This window comes from Aythya marila (genome assembly GCF_965140915.1).
Source record: "Aythya marila genome assembly, chromosome: 1".
NCBI lineage: Eukaryota > Metazoa > Chordata > Aves > Anseriformes > Anatidae > Aythya > Aythya marila.
This window is the reverse complement of record NC_139042.1, coordinates 203,123,202-203,146,583: the sequence shown is the minus strand read 5'-3', so window position 1 is coordinate 203,146,583 and position 23,382 is coordinate 203,123,202. Positions and strand designations below refer to the sequence as shown.

Here is a 23,382-nt window from a genome sequence, read left to right as displayed (position 1 = left end):
AACGTGGGGTCTGGAATGGGTATCCTAAGGAGTCTCCAGTCTTTAAGCATGAGTTAACTAGTGGTCAGAAATGTCCTTGAAATGGCTGATAGTGCCATATTGCAGGAAAATAAATTGGATGAGCCCAAAATATCTTCCAGACTTTGCTTGTTTTTGGGAAAAATTTCAATGTCACAGTGAAGTTCATACCCAGATATAAAACTGGTAAAATCAGATAAAGAGCCTAGAATTCAGACTATACAGAAATCACCAACAGGACTAAAAGCTTCTCCTCCAGGGGGATTAGTTCTACCATTTCATGGCCCGTATGTGAAAAGCAGTGAATAATCATTCTCTGTTCATCTCCACACAACTCAACTTTTCTATTATATTCACTCTAACGTTTCAGGCTCTAGAATGTCAGGTGTAATTGTTTTCAGTGAGAGAAAAGCTGTTCAGTTTTTTCATTTATTCTCATTAGTCTCTTACATGCCTCTTCTTAATCAGAACCTGTCCTTTGAGAAAAGGTAGAGCTCTTTACACAATCCAGGTTGCTCAAACAGCCTAAATTGACAGCCAATCTTCTGTCTTCAGATCCCTTCTGCATTTTTTTTTTTAGGTACTGCATTACTGCTAGACTTGCATTTATGTCTGGGATCCCTGGAAAGCCATTTGGTTCTCCTGTATGAGGTCATTCCAGACAGCAGCTTGTTTCACTAAGCCTCTGCAGTCTTCCAGCCTTCCTGCAGGGGTCCCCTGGAAACCACAAAATCATGGTTCTCTGAGGCAAAGAAAGGTACAATAGTGACTTCGCTGCTACTGACCCTGAACTGTAGATTGCAGTGCAACTGATGTCACGTCACTGAATGTGACATCACAACAGCATCCTGTCCTATGCGACCCTCAGCCCACTAAAGAAGGTGCTGAGTACCTCTTCTAAGAAAAAAAAAAAAATCAAGTCTCATGAAAGGATTTTTGCTCAAACACAGAAAATTGTTGTGTTAGCATGGCAAAAAAGTTCTACTATTCCCAGATGAGCAGACCAGATGGTCTTCTCACCTTCCCCAGCTTCCTACATCTCAGCTTCCCCCAAAAGCCACACAGCATCAAACACAGCAGCTTCCCACAGCTAAGATCTGCTCTGAAAGGTACAGGGGTATCAGTTTTCTTGCCATCAGGTTCCAGATCCACACAGTGTAATCAGAGGCAGACTGAACCATAAGGCGATGGTTTGTAGTTTGACTGGGTTGTAGTTTGCCTGTAAAAGAAAAACTTGCACCTTTCTATTCCACAAGTAAGGCAGTTACAACAGTTGGACACTTTACTGTGCTCTTCAGTAGATATAAACCTACAGAGTGCCACCCAGTGTGTTTAAAAGGCTGAAAAGGAATACACTCACCTAAGAAAGGTTTACATTTATTCCTGAAAAGCCTTAAAAATATTGTACAAAATGTGTCAAAAAATAAAAAAATAATGTTAATCATTTAGCATCCACAGCAAAGTATGGAAACAATGGAAATATGAACAAAGGAAAAGGCTCTGGAAAACCCAAACAGCAATCACCAACTCATATCTGCACGCACTCAGGTTGGCATCCTAGAAAGCCCACAAGTAACATTTATCTTGGCAGTCCACATGCAGATAAATTGCATATTGGTATTATTAGAAGCCCTGAAAACAAGGTGATGGAGAAAGTTGATTATGTGGATTCTACTACAGATGATAAGTTAACTAAAAATAAGTTGGTAACAACACTTAATAAACCAGACCATTCTTTAGAAAAAATCCAGAATAATCCCTTGCAGCACTGCTATCTTCTTGCTATTCTGTTAATCCTTTCCCTTGTTCCTCCAGCCAGAATTTAATTTTGGCTGCAGGCTGAAAAGTGTGCAGTTTAAACTCCATTGGCCCTAACACTCTCCGCCCACCTCAAGCAGTTATTGTAGGTAATTCTCTACCCTACGGAACTTGTAATGCACCTCAGTAAATAGAATACTCCAGCTTGCAGCTATCTGCTGTGTTTTACAACTGGAAATTGAATCAAGTATCATAAAATAACTCTGAAACAGAATCAGACAGAGTACTTCCACTGATAAGATTTCCACAAACATTTTATGTAACAAATTTATAGTGATTTTTAAATAAAACCAGTTTGCTCGTGGTTGATTTCTATATACATTATAAATACATATACACAGAAAACAAAAACCCTGACATGGTAGAGTCTTGTATCTGCCTGGAAGAAGCCAGAAAGATGTTTTCGGGAACCAAAATCATCTCTTGATCCACAGTTAGCGCCTCAGGCAAGTTTGGAAATGTCTTCATACTGGATACCTTCAACTCGGCGTCCTTTTAAAGGTCCCTGGAAAATAACACAGTGTAAGAAATAAGATCAGAGCATAAACTCGTTTGTTGAATTTCCCACCAGAGAACTTAAAGTAACGTAGCTAAATAGGCCGTATCAAATCTTGCTGCATTCAGTCGTTTTTTAAGAAGCACAACTGAAATGAACAGTACTGGAAACCCCAGGCATTAGCATTTTTATCCGGTGCTGTGCACAGTAAAAGCACAACAGCTACTTTTCTGCTTAAGAGCTCTGCGCAAAAGCCACATATAAATACACAACGGCTGTTGTACAGGTGATACATAGTGGAATGCATTAAAAAAAAAAGAACTGCAGGTTTGGGATTTTTTCACAACACAGCATTTTGTTTCATTGCCTGCAATCTGACTGCAGAACATGAAAAGGCTCCAATATTGTCCCAGACATCTTTTCACGTTCAGGACACTTTGTGTTAATTCAAGTTCCTCAAATTTTGGGGCAAATCTAAGCAGCTGTTTTGAGTTGATTCACTGTAAGCTTCTAAGGAATAACAGATTTGATTTTGAATACAGACATGTTATATATAAAACTCCTGGTAACCTTACAATCATTAAGAAAATTCTCACAGACTTTAGTGGTTTTCAGAGGTAGTTTCACCCTTTTTTAATGTATAGACTTACAGTTCACACAGAAGGAGGTAATCTTTACATCTACATATACAAGAACATGAGAAGAAGTAGCCTCCTTTCCCAAGACCAATGTTTCACAATCCTCATCTCCAGCCAAAGCTGTGGTTAGGACACCTGCACAGTCTGTCCTCAAGCAAATTCTCCAGAATTCCACATGGGCTGAGTTTCTGCAGCCCTTCTTTAAACAGGATACTAACAGGGTCTATCTCCTGCCATATCCACGAGTTTAGAGATGGCGTGGCAGAGGAGAGCAAAGAAATAGCCACAAACACAGAGGTGATCACGTGGCTTAACTTTAGCCCGGAGAAAGGTGGGATGTAAAAAAACAAACAGAGCCAAAAACAAACCTCAAATGTAGTTGTTAACTATAAACAAAACAACAGAGAAGCATATAAAGCCCCGTATTCAGACTAGTGGAAGGGAAGAGAAAAAGGGAGGAGAAAAATCACCTCCCTGCATATTTCACTTTTTTTTTTTTTTTTTTTTTTTTTTTTACCTTCCCACAAAACAGTGCAACAACAGCCACATTCAAAACAAACATACAAAATATTTTGCAAGTCTCTTTCAAGTTGAAAACTTGCCAAATTCAGCATCTTGGCATCTTCTTAAAAGCAAATAGCAGAACCTTAATCTGCAATGAAGAACAAGCAGCTGTTTTCCTACTGGTTGGGAATAGAGGGGTGAGCACAGCATTTTGTACACCATAAATCCCACCTATAAGACGGGATTAATGACACTTTTTTTTTTTGTGAAAGCTCTCCAGCATACAGATGAAAAAGCACTCTACACAAACTAACCTTACAGCATTTTATACTTACAGAGTCGATGATTATTGTTGCTGAAAATTTCTTTTCATTGATAGATTCCAAGATGCCTTCGTTTCCCCTGTAACCACCATTTAATACCATAACTTTCTTGCCTGAAGTGAGAAATAGGAAAACGGTTACAAAGAGGGCTCCCAACTTCTTTTCATGGAGCTGGGTTCAACTTCACCACCCACCACAGAACAGAAGGTTTCTCCTCGAGGCTCCAGCAAGCTGCCTTACAGCCTGCCCGTTCACAAAGTGTTTTCAAGTGGATGATTTGTGGTTTAAAAGAACTGAAATTTAAGTTTTGCTGTGACTGCTAAGTTGGAAAACAAGCAGAACAAACAGCCATACCTGGTGCTGGTATTACTGTCTCCAGATGTGTCTGATCAAGCTTCAGTTTGTCTCCAGAATCAATCATCTTCACAACTGCTGTGTATTTGTCAATCACTTCCTGTTGTGAAAGACAGAGGCCTAACAGTGACTATGACATCCAAAAATTCTCTAAGTTTACATTTTCAAAATTAACAAATTCAGGACCGTGAGTCTGCATTTGTACATTTTCAAATGCAATGATGACTTCTGAGCTGTCCTAAAGGCATCCAGTTTCTGTAAGCCACCAGCTGGCCTCACCCTGAAGTTAAGGATACCCTCAAAGGGCTTCTCTTAAACATCAATGACTTCAATCTACCTTGTAAATGAAGACCAAAAATTTTGGTCAGCTTTGTCTGAAGGTTTTGTCAACCTTCAGATAAAGCTACCTTAGCTATCCTCTCAAAGATGGGGAGTAAATTCTTTCTCTCTTGGTGGGCTAAACTGGCGTTACTGCCTCTCAATTAGGAAAAATGTTACTGACCATCTTTACACCTAGCATAAACCACATTCAACCTCCCTTGTTCAGAGCTCAGTGGAAGACAGCCACCATGACACATGACCTTCTCAGATGCTTACCAAAAAAAAGCTGTGATTCTGAGCTCTCTATGCCTCTGTCAACCATTCAAAACACACTTGGGTGTTGTTCTTCGGTGCTCCTGCCAGAGACTGTTTGGCCTCAGACTACCTAGTACAGCATTATTTCACTGGCAGTGGCTAAAAGAAACCACTTCTGAACAGAGCAAGGCTTACAGACTGAAGATTTTGTACACAAAAGATATCTTGCTCAAAGGCAGCATGTGGTGTAAATATTTGTGCAAAACTGACTCGTCTCAGATTAAAATGCAATTGCACTGCTCTTGGTCTTCTCATACTGAAAAAGTGACCGTTCCCCACAAGGGATGTGTTCATAGGGATAAGCTGGGCAGGACAAAAACAGCTAAAGGATCACTGAGTAAATGCAGCTAAATCAATTCAGAGATTTGCTCAGCCCAGAGTAAGTCCCAGTGAAGTTAAGGTGAATTACAGCCCCATCAAGTGTTCACTCGAGGCTGAACAGCTTACACAGTGAAACAGAAAACTTCAGAAGTCATCTGATACCAGAACAACTTAACCAAAGTGATGTGCTTCCATTTGCACACTTTACCTTAACGACTCCTTTCTTTTTGTGATACTTCTCCCCCAGCTTTTTTGTGACAATTTTTACAACGATTTCCTGGAAGATTTGAAAGGAAGGAAAAAAAAACACATTACAATGACAAAATATACAAACAATTACACAACCTAATTACACATTCAAGTCACTCTAACCCCAACCACAGTGACACTATGGACACACTGAAGGAAGCAGCAATAGCTGCTCTGCTCTCATCATTCAGCACCTTGTATTTACCCTTGAATTGTTGGTTCCAAGTATAATCTCTCAGGACTTCTTTTGTTTTACATATTCAGTTACATTTTAATGTAGGATATAAAATGACAGCCCTCAACGGTTAAAGGGCAGTTCTTGATCTAAAAAACAGTCTAAAATGAGGTCTCGCAGCTCAAAGGCTGATGCTGAACTCTGCATCTCTGTGAGTCAACTACTAGCATAGGAAGAAGAGGGCTGTAAGTCACACCACGATTTAAACATCATCTGCAGAGACTGATGGCACCAACTCCCTAATTAAAGAATTCCACCCCATCTGAGATCTGGTATATGATGTTTCTAGTTGAGCATGACCTGCAGTCTGAGAGGGCAATTCCTCACAGATACTTTAATTTCTCACATTTGGCAGCTTGGGAAATGAGTGAATTTAAGTTGGAATCTGCTTTTGGATCTTTACATGCTTCAAATCACTAGCAGCTTCATTGTTTTGACAATAATTTTTAAGACACTTACAGGCTGCAACCAGTAGTCTGTTCGAGATATTCTTTTCTTCTCTTCTTCAAGCTACAGAACAATGAGAAATAATCACCATTTATTTTCTCCTTTTACCGCAGCTTCCCCATGCTTTCAAACAGCTGAACCAATTCTCCAGACCCACATCAAGTAGAGAAAAGTACAAGGGTATGCCATCATGTGTTTGCTGCACAAAAATGAATCTGATGAGATCTAGCAGTCCATGATAAAATGATGGAGATTTACATTTATTTCTGTCAAGATATTTTCTTCTCTTGCAAAAGCTGTATTCCTTTACTTCCAACATCTGGATTGTGTGGGGAGCACAGATGAGCAGCAGCAAACAGTTTTAAATGGGAAGTGAAATAGTTTTGCCTGATAGGACATGAAAGTCTGAATTCCACAGGAACTGAAGGTCTGAGGTAACTGAGGCCCTGGGAGAGTGGACTCATTGGGGTTATAAAGACAGAGATCCTTGCACAACTGTTACCTCCATAATCTCATCCAGTGCAGATTTCTTCTTTTTCTCTTTGGACTGACCAGAGCTATGAGACGATTCTTTTCTTTTAACTGCCCCTTCCGCTGTCTTCAATGCACTTGGTCCAAGGACGCTGCTGGAAGAACAAGATGGAGTTTTCACAGCAGACCTCAACTTGTCTTCTCTACCAAGCTGCATTTGAAGAACTGTTTGCACAAAAAGGCCTGCTGATCTTTCTGACTTCTGTTGCGCAACATCACCTTCCAGACCACTCATGCCTCCTCTAGGACTGCGCTTTGCAGCGAGAGCTGATCTCAAGGTGTGAGTTCCATGTCCCCTGATGCTCACTGCAAGCAGTCCAGTTAATGAAAACCACCTAGTGGGCAGTTCACCAGTGCAAAAGCTAAGAGTTGTCTGGGGGCTCGAGTTAAATGGTAAAGGCAAAAACAAGTCTGCAAATAAGAGTTTTACATTTGCTTGGAATATTTCCTTCAAATACTTGAATAAAAATGGCAAGCTTGTGGCTGTAGAGAAGCCACCTGGACTGAGCAACTCTCCAACACGGGTAGAGGCCTGGAAATCCTTCCAGACAGAGATAATCAATCAATCAGGCAGAGGGAGGGAAACAAGGGGAAATTGTAGAAAAGGGCTCTACACCCAGCAAATAAACACCACCTCCAGGGTCATATGTAAAAATAGGCAAACAGCCTATGATTTATGAAAGAAAAGAGCAATCAGCACAGATATTTTTATCTTAGGGATCAGGGAACACCTAGGTAAAGTGAGAACTGCTTAAAGGCAGCCTGTGTTTGCACATTTTTATAGAAAAACATTTGGATGCAGTAAAAATTAGGGTGTTTTCTCATCCAGAAAGGTGAAGAAGGTCACCTCTTACTGTGAGGTGGACAGTAAGATAATCTTACAGCCTTACAACAAACTTCATGTTTTGCCTGGGTTCTCTAGTGAGGATGTTGGAGGTACTAGCAAAGGGAGCAAAGGGAAGATTCATAATGGGAACGAGATACAGAAATGGCAATAGAAACAAAATTGAGAGAAAAATCAAACGTGTCTCAAAGGAAGACTGGAAAACCTCCATAGTAGAGTTCTAGAAAAAACAGCGCATTAAACCACAAATCCAACAGCAAATACTTAAAATAAGTATCTTATACAGGGCAAAATACAATTAAAACAACAACTGGAATGCCTACATTTAAGAAAGAAAATGAATATGCTGTGAGGTCACTAAGGGATTCCTGGGTGCCAGGACTAAAACAAGTCTTATTTAAGGTATTCATCAAGGACCCTGGAACAAAGAGTGAGAGACCACCAACACTATTCAGGTGTGCCATCAGCATGGATGACACAAAAAAGAACTGGATGCAAGAAAGGACTGTTTTACCTTGAAACCTGTTTTACATGAGACAAAATTAACCAGCACGTTAGGCAAGCTCACATGCTTTGGAACAGTTTACTCTGAGTAGCTTCTGTCTGCTGGAAGCTCAGTGTTTAAGAACAACAGAAGCAGAGGAGGGTCTAGCTATAAGCGTGGATGACAACTACCAATGCAGACCAACCATGAGGGTCAAACGCAACCCTAGGAGGCATCAAGCCAGACAAGTATTAGTGTCTTGCATAAGCCACGGTGAGGTTTCCTTTGCAGCATGCACAAATTGGATCAGCTCTCCTGTTCCAAGGAAGTTTAGCTGACTCTAGAACAAGAGCAAGGAAGGGATCAAGAAAACAAGGCCAGCACAGTAAAAGCTAGCACAGTATAAGCCTGCTCATGCAGTACAGGAAAGGTTGAAAGGCTAAAACTGTTCTCTATATATATTTAGTGCCTGAGGAGAAAGAATCACTGGGGAGAAAAACAACCATTTACATTAAACACCCGCACCAACACAAGACCAACTGGTATAAACTGGCCATGACTACATTTAGACAGAAAACTGCGGACAAATTCCTAAACATTAGGGCAAACAGGTTCTGAAGGAACTCCCCGTGGGATTGTAGGGCTGGGGAGCCCCTGACTGCAGACAGCAGAGGCTGATAACTGTGTGGGCAGGACTGTGCACGGGTACATTTGCAGTAGGGTGACCTTGGCCATAGCTCCTACCTATTCCTTAATTAGAAGTAATTCTAATCTTGTCCACTAGAGCAGCCCCGTTAAGCAGGGATTTGAGGATGTAAGTTCTCAAAGAAAAAAATAAACCCAGGGCCCTTGGTTTACTTAAAGGTGAGCATACAGAAAGCATCAGAAGCCGTTCCTGCAGCGGCGATTCCCAGCTCCGTGTCAGGTACATGGAAACACAACAGAGGGCACACCTCCCCTCTCACCCCCCTTCTCAGCAAGTCTCCAACTACATCTCTGTACCCTAAAACCAGGAGCCCCATGCCCTCCAAAATCCACCATCCACAGCCTATGGCCTCTTGGCCCTATTTCTGTCCCCATTCAGGAAATGCAAGCACTAATCCTTGGCAGGATTCTGCAGCGTGTGGTATCAGGTTGAACCAAAATGATCCTCAGCAGCAGCCAACACATCTCACAGCTGCAGAACACACCTTTAGGCTGACACAGGGAGGCAGGATTCACTTCAGTCATACACGGAAACTATATCCCCAGTGACAGATAAACCACAGTCACCTTACTGCGAAGGAGATATCCAAATTTTGTTTCAACACTACCTTTACAAAGCTTACAGACAAGTACCTATCTTATACTTTGAAAAAAAAATAGATCTCCTGGTACATGATTTCACATTCAGCCAAATTTTAGCAAGCACCCTAAAAGCAAACCTGAGTTTTCTTCACTCAAACTATTCAGGTGAGTGTCTGCATTAAGTTTCAAACTCACCTTAAGCACAACTCAACACTTAGGGATAATTTACAAGTATTCCTCAAAGCCTGCATCTGTATCTCTTATTGCAAAGAACTACTTTACTGTCTCATTTTCTGCCTGGCATATCACCCATCAGATACCTTATCTGGAAGCTAAGCTTATGATGAGAAGAAAGCTTTCGTTTTACCTGCAATACATTTAATTACAATATTGCCTCACAAGAAAAGATGTGCTGCTCATCACACAGTTCCCCAGACTGCTGTGAGTACAGATCGTTTGCATTATTGATCTCTTCTGTCCATGTTGCTTGTGGTTATATGATGACAATTAAATTTGTGAGCTTTAGAAAGATTTATGTCAGGTAGGTTCAGCTCCTTTAAAGATGATCAGGGAAAGTGTTACCTCCAATTAGACAAAGCAGTCAAAGGTTTTAGGAATTGAAATGAACAAGTCATGAATACCCATTCACAGAAGGCAGCTGGGACTAGATGGGATTCACTTTAAATAGTTTGATTAGATCCCTTATCCACTATCTCACATAATAATCTCTTCCTAGAGGAACCTACTACTGCTTATTACTTTATTGGCACCTACCACGGACCTTAGTGAATTCAAGAAGGCTCCTCACAGCATGCGTTTAAGATCTAACCATTCAACCACTTAAAATACAAAAGGAACCATGAAGCTGCCTAGTATCCCCTCCTGAATAAATGGCAGGATGAGACAGCAGACTCCAGATACTCCAGGACAACATACATCTTCCAATACAAATACCATTGACATGTAAGTAATTTGTAAAAGTCAAGGTTGTCCTTAAATTCTTTTCTCACCTGGTTTTAGAAGATGCTGCTACTGAAGTACTTGCTCCTTTGTTTAAATTAAATGCAACTGAAAAACAAAAACAAAAAAAAAAGAATTACTTTATGTCTATCTTTATATGTAAGTACATTGAAAGGTGTTACAATTTTAACAATCCACAAATGGGAAAGATCGTAAGATTTAAAACAAAAATTAGTAAGTATTTTCACTTTTAAAATAAACTAGTTCAAAAAATTACACTAGTTCAAAAAAAGTACACAAAAATTCTCTGTGTTTCCACATTTCCATTGCTCTTTTTAACTTATCTCAAAGTACTTTATGAAGCACTGAGCAAGACTTAGTTCTCATCACATTTTAGTCCCAAGATCAGCTTCTGTAAGTTCTAAAAAACGGCATGTTTCAAGAATCGGTTACCTTTTTCTTCTTCATTTTCTCTGTTCAGTTCAGTATAGACTGGTGCCTCCTGCCAAAAGAATACAAAATAGATTTCAGAAAGCTGAGCCAAGATATCATTTTTTTGTGATCACTGATTAGCTCAGTTTTACAGACTACTGTGAGGTTATCTAGTAACTGTAATAATCTGCCTGGCTTGATTCATACAATTATAACTTGAAAACATTATCTCATCACAGGCTGCTGTGCAAACTTAACTACTCAACACTCTCTCCAGAGATGCTGTCTAAACTTGCTTGATTCTAGCATGAAAGGAAAGGGGGCTTACCTTAAATTTTCTCATTTTGAACCAGCATGATTAGACTGGTTTTTGGACAGACTGATAACCTAAAGAAGAAAAATACTGGAATCTTTCCAGATTTTTAGTACTAAAGGCTCAGACCATTTAAATTTCAATTAGTTTTAAATTAAGTAAAAGATAATTGCTTACAACTGCATTTAAATGTACCTATCAACATCCAGGATCAAATGAGAGGTCTCAATCCCAGGCAACAACGCATAGGGAAGTCATGGAACGATGCCAAAGGAACAGCTCTCAAACTGCATGCTGGGACTATCAAAAAAAAACTTTTCACTTTGTGGATTTGATTATTTCAGCCTCCCGGGTTACCTTAGCCTTCCTACTGTACTTGTTATTTGCAGCCCTAAAAGTTTTTAAAACCTCATAAATGTAGACATCATCCTGGACATTGTTCACTCTCCTATTTTAAAATCAGGATTTTTAAATTGCTTATGACTTGAAGAGAACTATTACTCACTTAGTGGTAAAGCAAGCCAGGTACAAAGCAATTCCAAGCGTTCCTCCAGAGCAGGCTATAATCTTAGATAAATGTTTAACAGAAGTTTCAGGACATAAGCGCAATAATGTGATGATTTAAGTATGGGAAAAGACAACATAAATCAAACCTGACATGGCTAGGATCAGACAGTAAGATGGGGAAATAATTTTTCTCTTGGTATAGAGAAGAACAGTGCTGTAAATGCAGCCACAATTGCCCACTGCTCCCCAGTTTGAACTGGTGACCAGCCTGCAACCTGGTGCCTGAAGATTAGTCATCACCTTTTAACTGACTGCAAAGGAAATGCCAGTGGGAGGATCCTAGCAGCATTAACTGAACTGAAAGGAATTATAATGCAATTTTCCTCACCAGTTCCTTCCCCTCCAAGCCTCTCCTAACTTGCTGTTCAATGAATTTCGCAGTTTTTTCTTCATCGTCAAGGTCTTGCTTCTTCTTCCTCTCTTGTTCCTGTTGCCTGCGAATAGTCTCTGGGTCCCTATCGATATACTGAATGTACCAGCCTTTTGGAGTCTCATCCACCTTGCAAAGACCTAAAAACCCACAAGAAAAAATTAAATTAATACTAACAAACAACAAGGGAGGAACAAAAAATATATCAAGATCATTTTCATAGCTCACGTTTGCTATAATGACCTCTTCTTTAGGAATATTTAGGAATATTTAGGAAATACTTTTTTGTATATTTCATAGGGAGAGAATACATCCCCTACAGGCCTAGTTAAATTGACTTTGAATTATCTTTAGTGATTGTTTCCTTCCTTCGGCTAGCCAGTTCTATTTGGAAATAGGCCAGAAGATGTAGTAAAGCAGACAGAATGCTTTCCTTATTGAAGAAAAGGCTTCCTTCACACTGTTTTAACAAGGAAGTAAACAGAAATCTAACCTCTATAAACACTATAGCATCACACTGTAGGAAACTTCATTATGCTCCCTTATTGTTACTGACACTCAGAGTGCCTTTTCAAACATTAAATGACTCACGAATGTATCCTGTAGTACACAAACAATTAAGCCAATGTAAAATTTGTGGTACCACAGTATAACACTCTGTTCCCCCCACTGAACCCAAAATTGCTCAAGTTTAAACCCTTTCATTAGGTCAGGAATTAAAACAATTGTGTGCTTCTTGTCACCTTAAATCCTGAAGGATTCTGTATTTGTAAGAGATGTCCTGCCACAGTTTTTACTTTTTAAATGACAACTCTTGGAAGTTGACTTAGGATTTAGCAATACCTCCAGTAACTACAGGAAAGGTTCACAATTGATGCACTTATCCCAGAGCACTGGCACTTTCCATAAGCAAATTCCTAACGGTTAGCACAGAAATGTGTTTGAATATCTGCTACACACATACAGGAGGGAAGGGAAAGAAACAGGAGAACTAACACAAATACTTATTGGTTACTTATCAGCAATACCATTATCTAATAATTTTAAAATTTCCTGACCCTGACCAACCCTATTCACCTTCTCTCCCCAGCCATTTCGTGAAATCAGTCAGCGTCTCCCACTGCGTGGCGTTCATGTGGATGTGCTCGCGGTGACTGATGTATTCGTTGTACACGATGTTATTGTGGACTCTCTTGGTTCCTGAAACAGAATTAATATTAAACGTAAGTATTGGTCCTAGGAGAAACCAACCAAAAGAGAATCAAGAGACAACATTAAAAACAAGCAAACAATATTTACCAAATCGTCTTCTGAGCAGCTCTAGGAAATCATTTCGGAATTCCCTTAGGGGATAAAAATAAAGTATTTTAGGAAAATGTAAAGAATTACAGAGAGATTTTCTACTGTCATTAGCATTTATGTCACAGCAACATAAACAGGAGCACTCTTTGAGCTGAGCGTGATGAAATTCAGCTGCTCATTTCCCTCTTTTCAGTGAGGTGGCACTAAGCACAGCGTGTACACATACAAGTTAAATCCTCCGAAGGCATTAATACCCTTTCAAAGGGATAAAAAAGAAAGAATGAAGCCTAAACACTTCCCGCTAATTGCTGGTATTTCATTACCAGCTATCTTCCAGGCTTGACTAACGGCTGACACAAAACACGAGGCAGGACAAAGGGCAGCAGCAGGCTGGAGAGATTGATCACTCATCTCGCTGCTAATTCAATGGCAGGAGGATAAAGCCTCCCTCCAGCCTCCTGCTGCAGGCAGCTGCACTGTCAGGCAGGTCAGCTGGACAAAGGAACGAGGGAAACATGAGGGAAACATCGAGACCGGGGGCAGATCACCAGCTTCTTATCTCCCTGCAGTGGTTTTCAGCTCTTTGTAACTCTGCAAGCGTGACAGCCGCTGAGCTGGGGCACAACAGGGACGTAATTTGTAAGGGAGAGCAACTCAGAACAGGGCTCAGACATGGGATAAAGCTGTCATATTTGGGATAAAAATCTGGGAGAAAAAGTTGCTGCATTTGGAGGTGAAAAAAAATCAAATGGGATAAGATTGTCAGATTTTAAACATCGTGGCTCCCTGAAATCTCTTATGAGCTTTCAGGAGGAAACTTTTCAAAGAGCCATTAAAAATATAGCTGGCACTAAGGTGTATCAGAATAAAGTGTCTTCAGTGGGTCATAACTGGCCTTAAGAGGTCTGGCTGTGCAGATCTGACATAGGAATGCAAAGCTGGGTAAGAAGATGTAGCAAACTTACTCAGAGAAGTAATTCAGGAATTGCTGGGGATTCTCAGAAGCCAGCAGCAATTGCCTCTGGTGGGACTCAGACATGCAGTGACATTTGAAGCCATTCTATAAAACAAAAATAACTATTTTAGCTTTATCTCAATTAGTTTGCTGCTCCTCCTGGTGAGGCAAGCCAGAAACAAAACCCTCCTGAGTTGAGAAAACCAGGAGGAAGAGGACACTCGCATTCCATGGGCATCTGGTCCCAGGTGAACACAACCAAAAAGAGGGGGAAGGGTCAGAGAGAAAAGATCTTTTTCTAACAGGAGAAGCAGAGAAGATCATGAGACAGAATGACAAGGGTGGAAAAGTGACCTTACTGCACTCCAGATATGCAGCATCCCCTCAAGCACGTCACAGTACTCGTCCTGAACCCAAGGGAAACCACGACCTCCCTGAACTCCTAAGGCTGATGAGAGCCACCTCGTACTTATCCCCACTGCCCTGTTAAGGTTGTGGGGAGTGAATTACCCCACCAGGGTGGTTTGGAACCACCACACTCTCCCTCTCACCCAGGGCTGATCAATCACTGTGTTGGGGATCGATTGTGCCCAAAGAAGGCTTGGGGCCACTGTACTTTCACTGAAGTGGCTCAGGACTTCTCCGGGGGGGGGGGGGACTGGGGATCCTAGTGGGATAAATCCCTAATCCAATTGATCAGGAACCCTTCAGGTCCCACCCAGCTCCTCCCAAGGAGATTTTGATCCACACAGGAGGGGCTGCAAAGCCCCAGAACCTGAAGATCCTCCCCAGAAGAGATCCATACAGATCCTCTCCCAATCAGAGATCCCTGGCTCCCACTGAACGAGGTCCAGCCTCTCCCTGACAGACTCAAACCCCAACGGGAAGGATAAGAACACACAAAAGGCGACTGCAGAACGGCTGCCAGCCCTGCAACTCCTCCTGGGGACCCCACAATGAAGGTCAGGAGCCCAATACACAGCCCCTGAGGGGTCAGGGCCCTTCAGGAGGCCCCCCACAGCACCCCTAAGGGGGTCGAGGCCCTTTAGACGCCCTCACGCAGCCCCTAGAGGGGTCGGGGCCCTTCAGGCGCCCCTCCCACAGCCCGAGGCCCCCCCCCAGGGTTAGGATTGGTGCACCCAGGCGGGGCTCACCTCATCGCGGCACTGCTTCTGGCACATCTGGCAGTACCAGCGGAGCTTCTGCAGCCCCTTGGACTTGATGCGGTTGGCGATGGCCTTGGGGCTGAGGAAATCCGACTTCCCCATGGCGCCCGCGGGCCGCCTCCTTCCCCCGGCACCCTCCCGGAAGTCACCGCCGGAAGTCGCCGAGAGGCATACCGGAAGTCACCGAGGTGCTGCCGGAAGTCGCCTTCCTTGAGCCCTGCGCGCGTGCGCGGTGCGGCGGCGCTGACCTTCAGCGGGGCTCGGGGGGGAGCCGCCGCCATCTTGGCCCCGGGCGCTGCTGCCGCCGCCGCTGTCACCGCCACCGCCGCCATGTTGTGCCGGGGCGCTGCCGTCGGGCTTTACCAGCCGGCATGGTAACGGGAAGGGCTGGGGAGGAGCTGTGAGGGGGAGATGGGGTCGGGGGGAGAGCTGTGAGGGGTCTGGGGGGAGCTGTGAGGGGTCGAGGGGGAGCTCTGAGGGGAGCTCTGAGGGGAGCCGTGAGGGGGCGATGGGGCTGAGGGGAGCTCTGAGGGGGCGAAGGAGCAGGGGGAGCTGTGAGGGGAACGATGGGGCGAGGAAGGGGTCTCAGGGCTCTGCTCTTTACGGGCAGGCGGCTGGTGGTGCAGGGTGAGGGGATGGACAGGGCCAGGAGGGTGTTTGTCACGGTGTTACCCTCTCTGCTTCCTGGGTTTAAGTATTTAAGAAGAAAAACGTGAGGTGTTTTGGAGGTTGTGCCCTTCTGGTGTCCTGCGCTGCGGGCCTTGTTTGCCTTATGCTGTTAGCCAAGGTAGAGGATAATCTATTAAGTGATATATCTAAAGAAAGAAATGTGGAAGAAATGTGGAAGGTTTGGAGAGATGTGTCCCTGCTGAGGGGTGTTTTTTGAAAAATAACTGTTCTTAAATTTCCGCCTCTCACAAACGGACCTGTCTTTGACAGGTGTTGTAATGAACTGCCCTAATTTCTCCCACTTTCATTTTCAGGGGCCAAGTCAGGAATATGGCAACTCTGAAAGACAGTAAGTGCTGCTTTGGCCTGCTTTTCAGAGGGAAAAATGTTTCAGGAAGGCCCTTTGTTAGATGATAATTTCAGTTGGTATCTGTTGGATAAAGTCATTGTGGTAGACCACAACAATGATATGTGAGCCTCATTGAACTTACATGAACCATGTGTCCTTCAGGAAAGTCACCACTTAAAACATTGCTAGAACTAATTCAGGTGCCGTATAAGCAAACCAGCATAGTCTTATTCAAACACATCTTAAAAGTAACTTTGTCAAATCTTTTAAAACAGGCTTTTGTTAATCTTTAAGTAAACAGAGCTTATTTTGTTATGATTATTGTCCCACATTGGGGAATAAAAGGTTGTCTGAACGTTTCTGCTTTGATAATGCTTCTTTAAGCTATTACAGGTTTTTATACAGGGGCTTGGTCTTGGACTTATTCTTAGGACACCTGTTTTGTTTCCTTTTCACATCAATATCTTTATGAATCTCATTGCCACAATCTAAACAGAGGAGGGAAGCTATTCTGTCTCTTTATAGTATTGGGTCTGGGTTTGTTCCCTGTCATCCTGGAAAAGCTAGCAATATTCCTCAAATTATGTGTTTGTGCAACAGGTAGAAATGGAAGGAAAGAGTAGTAAATAAATCTTATGTTGGGGTAAATACTAAATTTATGTCTAGGGTGCAAAACTAACTGCTGTAAAAATGCATTTGTATTAGGTGGTTTGCTGTGTATGCTGTCTTGGTACAAACACAAAGGGCATACCTTTCTTCTTTGAGGAACGCAGAGAATGATTTCTGAATAGGTCTTGATAGCATTTTATTGCTTGTTTTCAATGTCATTGTGCCCCGTGTTAACTAGTTTTGACCTTCATCCGTTAACCTTATAGTTACCCGGCGTTTGAAGTCCATCAAGAACATTCAGAAAATCACAAAGTCCATGAAGATGGTTTCTGCAGCAAAATACGCAAGAGCTGAGAGGGAGCTGAAGCCTGCTAGAATATATGGAACAGGAGCACTGGGTGAGAGAAGGCTCTTGCACTTCAATTTGGGAATAGAAGAGGGAAGCTTTTAGGATGTTGATTAAATGCCTACACTTTTAAATTCCTAGACTTTTAACCTTTTTGTAGATTTTTTTTCCAAAAGAATTTGTATCCCTAAGCCACCGTTACCTGGAGTATTCCTTTATAAGTAATTTATGGAAAGATATGTTTAAGAGTTGTACTGTGAAATTCATTCTGATAACTGAATTATTTTTTAACTTTGTGTGGTTGTATAATTTACTTTATTAGTCATAAAAGCAACATCACTCAGATTTTTTGGCCTCCTTCTTCCTGTTAATGAAATAGTGTTGTACCTCCGGTAGCATCAGGTCTAATACTTAAAGGTACTGCCAAACCTTACTGGAAACTCTTAAACTGCACGTGCTTCTTGGACACTGGACTTGCAATCGGTGTCATTATTTAGTTGAAATTCACTGATGCAGAGGTGCAGGTGGCTTTGAATTGCTTCTTTGTCACCTGGTCAGATCATGTGCAAACTTGGAATGATTGTAAGGGAGGTAGAATTCACCTGGCTGTGATGTGGAATTCCTTTACAAGTGATTTTAACTGAAATTAGTCAAAGATGTTTTGATGGGACCTATTTGCTTCCTGGCACTTTTGAATAACTTACTTATTTCCTTTTTTTTGTTTTCAGCTCTGTATGAGAAAGCAGAAATTAAGGCACCCGAGGACAAGAAGAAGCACCTGCTTATTGGTGTGTCCTCTGACAGAGGTCTGTGTGGTGCTATCCATACATCTATTGCTAAAACCTTGAAGAATCAGATTACCAACCTCTCAAATGCAGGGAAAGAAGTTATGGTGGTTGGTGTAGGCGACAAGATTAGAGGCCTACTTCAGAGGTAAAAAAAAAAAAAAAAAAAAAAAAAGGAGAGGGGTTGGGGTTGTTTTTGTTTTTCCTGTTGTAGAAATTTTAAAATTGCAAAACTGCTCAAAGCTGTGTGGCATTCACAGCTAATTGCATTTTTTTTAACTGTGCTAAATACAAGTTCCTTTAGATAAAAGAAAATTGGTGATGGGCTAAAATGGGTTTTGATCACTGGGATTTGACTGCTGTCTTACAAAACTGCTGCATGACATTTCAGATTTGTTCCAAAAATGCAAGGTAGCAACATGAACCCTGTTGTAAGTGTCTGCTCATCATGAAGCTGTAGTTAAATTATAATCATAATTTAACTGGGGGAGGGAAGCAAAATTTCTCCCAGACCCTAATTCAGCAGGATGCTTGGTTCCTAACACTAGTAAGTTAGTGTCATTCCTTGCCTCTTGGTGCTAGGTAGTTGTTTGCTAGAGCACCAGCTTGGTTCTGACACAGATTTTTGTTACTGCAGGACACACAGCAATTACTTCCTGATGACATTCAAAGAAGTGGGCCGGAGACCTCCTAGCTTTGGAGATGCTTCAATCATTGCTTCAGAGTTGCTAAACTCTGGGTACGAATTTGATGAAGGCTCTGTCATCTTCAATCGGTTCAGGTAAGGTTAAACTGAAGCTGCACTGGAAAGATCTTGGGTGAAAGACTTCCAAATAGGGTGTTGGTCCAGTGAAATAAAATGTGAAAACTGTGAATTGGCATGTTCAGTTTAGAAGATTCAGTGCGGTTTGTTATTTTTTGTGAAGACCTGATTTCGTGGTTTGGTCGTTCCTTTTTTTTTTTTAATAGCCATGGTTGGAGTTCTCTTTTTACTTGTATAGCTCGTGCTGTTCTATTTCCAGTCAGTGCATCGTTATATTTTTCAGGTATTTGATATCTCTTCATCAGGAGTATCACAAAACTTTGAGGAATTAGAAGTTGTCTCTTAGAAGTTGATATTAAATGCTCAGTTGAGGCTCTTCAGCCAAAGCCTGTTATGCTTTTTTTATATAGGTCTGTTATCTCCTACAAAACTGATGAAAAACCAATCTTCTCATTTGAAACAGTTGCTGGTGCTGGTAAGTAGCAAACTGGAAACCACCAGGTATGTCAAGGGATAGAAAGTATCTTTGCAGAGATTCTGCAAATAAATATTAGGTCATTGTATTATGGTGACTGTATCATAAGTTTAAAATTTTGTTTTCTCTTGGCATTCCAAGGTTGACAAATCCAACGGCTGTGGGGAGGAAGGTGAAAAAGAAATGTTGTACTAATTTTGGTTTGAGACTTTTCTCTCAAGCAAGAATTGCATATGCAAAACCCTTGGTTCCAGTGTTTTTGGCATTGAGTGTTTTTGCGCTATTCAGTAGAAACACCCCAAAATTTTTGTGCAGCATTGTGCGGGAAGATTAAACATAATACACCACTGATACTTTGGCCCTTGTTAGAATCTGGCTTGCCAGTGATTAAACTTAATTAAAAACACCAAATATGTAATCTTGCTCGTTAATTTATGTTATGAAAGTAGACATAGTACAAGGAGAAAATCCCTCCACGTTGCCTTAAATGGAAACAAGCTTTCGTACGACATGTTTTCCACATGATATTGTGGTGTTTTGTTAAAAGTAGTACAGCTTGGGTTTCTCTGAATCCACTCTTCCATATTTTACAGAAAGCCTAAGTATCTACGATGACATCGATGCTGATGTGCTGAGAAACTACCAGGAATTTACACTTGCAAATATTCTGTACTACTCCCTGAAGGAGTCCACCACCAGTGAGCAGAGTGCTAGGATGACCGCCATGGACAACGCAAGCAAAAACGCATGTGAGTCTGCTGCCTGGGTTATCCAGGACTTCAACTGCTGACCTCCCTTTTTGCAATTTTTTGCTTCCAAAATGATCAGAAGTGAACCAGCTTTTCTCTTAATTACAATATGAGTCATTTTTTGTGAGCTAATTCTATTGTTGCTTTTTTTGGAACATGTGAACCTCATTTTGTCCCTGGAAAGAAGGATTGCCGTCAATTTTCTAGAAAACAAGACTCGGTGACTGAAAGCAAACTTAATGTTTTTTTAAATAAGAACATGAAATATTCAACTAACCTGGTGGCAGGCCTGAGGATTTCCATATTTATTTTATAAACCTGTATCTATTTGTAGGACTGATGTAACTAGTAATGCATCAATTTAAAGGTGGGGAAACTGAAACAGGTTAAATATTTTACCGCCTGTCATGCAGAAAGTTGAGAATATGCAAGTATTCCTTGGGTGATGTCCAAGTTGAGTGCACTGCAGTGAGTTGCAGTTGGTGTTAGTGGGAGAGTGCCAATAACATTTAACGGGGCATGGTGATAAGACTTCAGTCTCAAGAAAGTAGTGTTGCATAAAGCTTACTGGAAGCTGAATGAAGCTGATGTGATATGCAGTAGGACTACCTGGAACTGTAAGTATAGGTCTCTGCTGACCTCTTTATCTTGAAAGTGGTGGTACAGTCTCCATTAAAAGGAAAAATAATTTAAAAAATCAGGCTCCATTTGCCATAACAGCAGTAACTTAGAAGGAAATATTGCTGGTATTTACAGGGAAATCTAACTTAAGCGTACACTATTTGGTTTTATGTTAAAATAAGTGATAATGGTACTGTGGTATTTATTAGTCTGTCACCTGTTCTTTAGGTGTTTAGTTCAGTTGCCTCGAGCCAAATTATCTAGTTTCTAGATTGGCTGTGAGTTGTATTACCTGTAGGGGAAACTGAAAAGTGCAGTGAGACTCTTGATCATCCCCGTGGATTTACAAGAATATTTGGTATTCTGTTCATTCAACTTTTCCTGTATTTGAATACTTACATGCTTAAATTCCCACCTTAATTTATTCTAGCTGAGATGATTGACAAATTGACCTTGACATTCAACCGTACCCGTCAAGCCGTCATTACCAAGGAGCTTATTGAGATCATCTCTGGTGCTGCTGCTCTGTGAGTACCCGTATAAACATGAAAGAGGAGTTTTTCCAAAGTCATGTCGTGCTTGCATCCTGCTTCAGTCAGGTTAACGGGGAAGGTCAAGGCGTGTAACTTCCAGAACCAAAGGGAAAACAGCCCATGGCATGACTCCCAAGTTTTTTCAGCTTGTGGCAGTTCTACTAACAAATGTGAAGCTTGACAGTCTTTTATGGCTAGATACGCTTCAGAAGCTGGTAAAATAGATTTTTAGCTTCAACACACATCCTTGCCTGAGCAGAGGATGTTTCCTCATTTTGGGTTTTGAATTGGTTTCCCCGCTGCCCCTGCTACATGTTTTTTTTCGTACTGTCTGCCTGAAGCAGCCCAGCGCATTGCTATAGTACAGCAGAGGAACTCAGGTGACTGAAATACCTTTGCATAAACCAGCCTTGTGTGTTCAGAAGTTTGGGGGAGGGGTTGGAAAGAAGAGGGAATTTCTAGAGTCTGTTGATGCCAACTGTGTATCATAAATGTTAAAGTTGAGTATATTGCTTGTTTCCCTGAGAATGAAGTTCTGCAACTGTGTGTACGGCAGGTTACAAAATGTGTGGGCTTAGACCACACTTTGTAACTGCATGTAGCCAATGTGTATTACAGCTAACAGTTGAAAAACTTGTGGTGTACTCAAAGATGCAAATACATGTGATAATACCCTGTATGGTTACAGTGTCTGGAATACATCCCCTATTGCAATTACGTGCTGTATTGTGCTCCTCACAATACATTTGCAGTTATGAATACTTGCATAGTTTTGCCTTAATTTGCATGAGTTGCTTGCTAACCTGCTTGTTCTGTTTTTTTCTCATAATACCATAACCAGGGATTAATCGACAAAAGAGGTTCAGCCAAATCCAAGAGGTAAAGTTATGGAATAGATTGCATTTAAAATGGAGGGTTTCTAAACACAGTCTTAAACAAGGAAGTCAGAGTTCAGTGATGCTGTTCAGACAAATTTCTACTCTCAGACAGCTGAGAAACTGCCCATTGCTAGTTTGAATCTAAGAGGTTAAGCACCAATTATTTTAAACAAACTATGCCCATAATAGCATACATCAATATTTGACAGTTTTCTATGTTTCTTTTTAATTTATGGGTTATTGGATTCATTTGAAATTACAGTTTATTTTTTTCTATAGTGCCTTGTAATGCTGTGTTATGACTTAAAAATGTCTGTAACACATTGTACCTGAGGAGGGTTCCTTAGCAAAATAAGCACATTCAAAGCTTCAAGGAAAAACAGAATTGATATAGAGAATTTGAGGGGAGCGGGGAGTAAGGGAGATGAATGAGTTGATAAAGCATTTAGATTGGAGGAGATGAGTTTAAAAAAGAATTAATTGAAGGATTTTAATTTGATTCACTTTGCCTTACAGGTGAAGAAGAGTCCTTCTGAGCAGATGGTTTAACTTACCGGTGTCTGTGTTAATGAGACTGCTTTGCTATTTTGTGAAGAAGTGGTAAAGCCCCAGAAATATATGTAAATTCTTACAATAAACCACCTACATGAAACACATGTTCTTGTTTGTCTATGGAGCAAATGCTTTCAGTTGTCTAAACATCTGGCTTTGATTTGATTGCTCTTTTAAAATACAATTTTTAAAGGCCATGAACCTTATTCTTTTAATTTCTGGCATAGAAAGCATATAAGTGGGAGCTTCTTTTGAAGAGTAAAAGAGATTCTGTGTTTAGTGTACTAACACCTTGTGTTTTAAAGTGTTGGTTTTTTCATATGTGTTGTATTGTGCCCTGAAGGAGGGTAACAGGAATAATCTCTCTGGATCATGCAGTTGGAACACTGACCTCTATCTCATTTGAACACAATACTAGTACTGTTTCCAGAAGTTTACATTCTAAAAGAAACTGAGCCGATGATATGAATCATTTCAGTGTTTACTTGAAATGCACACTGTTCATATATATTTGAATGCTGTAAAATACAATAATGCTCCCATTTCCAGCCTTCACTGGGCGTGGCAGATATGAGAAAGGAAAAATGTGAATAAAAGGATATAGCAGACGTGTAGGAAAGAAATAGTGGTGTAGTATGACCATAAAAGTTGAAAGCTCCCAGCCCAAGTTCTGCAATTAAATCAAGAGCTCTGAAGGACTCAGCATCATACAGGACAGAAACGGGAAGAGGATCTACAGAAGAGAACTGAAGAAAATGGATGTGGCATTAAGCATCAAACCCATCTGAGTTTGACAGCAGGGA

General features: G+C 41.2%; 2 protein-coding genes across 5 annotated transcripts; one reads left to right on the top strand and one right to left on the bottom strand.

The window, feature by feature from the left end:
- Positions 1-372: 372 nt before the first annotated feature.
- Positions 373-15,379, bottom strand: KIN (Kin17 DNA and RNA binding protein). 2 transcript variants are annotated; one of them, XM_082761101.1, is made up of 13 exons: positions 15,239-15,379; positions 14,095-14,189; positions 13,127-13,170; positions 12,905-13,027; positions 11,786-11,967; positions 10,599-10,647; positions 10,196-10,253; positions 6,542-6,665; positions 6,052-6,102; positions 5,317-5,385; positions 4,152-4,251; positions 3,810-3,910; positions 373-2,341 (listed from the first exon to the last, which is right to left on the bottom strand). In XM_082761101.1, exons 1-13 carry the CDS (start codon positions 15,350-15,352, stop codon positions 2,279-2,281), a joined length of 1,173 nt encoding a protein of 390 aa, XP_082617227.1. In that variant the 5' UTR covers positions 15,353-15,379; the 3' UTR covers positions 373-2,278. The 2 variants fall into 2 exon arrangements, with proteins under 2 accessions (XP_082617227.1, XP_082617228.1); XM_082761102.1 differs by having other exon boundaries at positions 6,542-6,662.
- Positions 15,380-15,480: 101 nt separating this feature from the next.
- Positions 15,481-22,683, top strand: ATP5F1C (ATP synthase F1 subunit gamma; the record flags this gene model as incomplete). Of its 3 annotated transcripts, XM_082784438.1 has the most annotated exons (10): positions 15,481-15,624; positions 16,234-16,268; positions 17,144-17,275; positions 17,952-18,156; positions 18,646-18,789; positions 19,182-19,246; positions 19,840-19,995; positions 21,047-21,143; positions 21,991-22,028; positions 22,544-22,683. In XM_082784438.1, the coding sequence occupies exons 1-9, from the start codon at positions 15,581-15,583 to the stop codon at positions 21,995-21,997; spliced, it is 885 nt and encodes a 294-aa protein (XP_082640564.1). In that variant the 5' UTR covers positions 15,481-15,580. The 3 variants fall into 3 exon arrangements, with proteins under 3 accessions (XP_082640564.1, XP_082640565.1, XP_082640566.1); XM_082784439.1 differs by lacking the exon at positions 21,991-22,028; XM_082784440.1 differs by lacking the exons at positions 21,991-22,028; positions 22,544-22,683 and having other exon boundaries at positions 21,047-21,147.
- Positions 22,684-23,382: the final 699 nt, after the last annotated feature.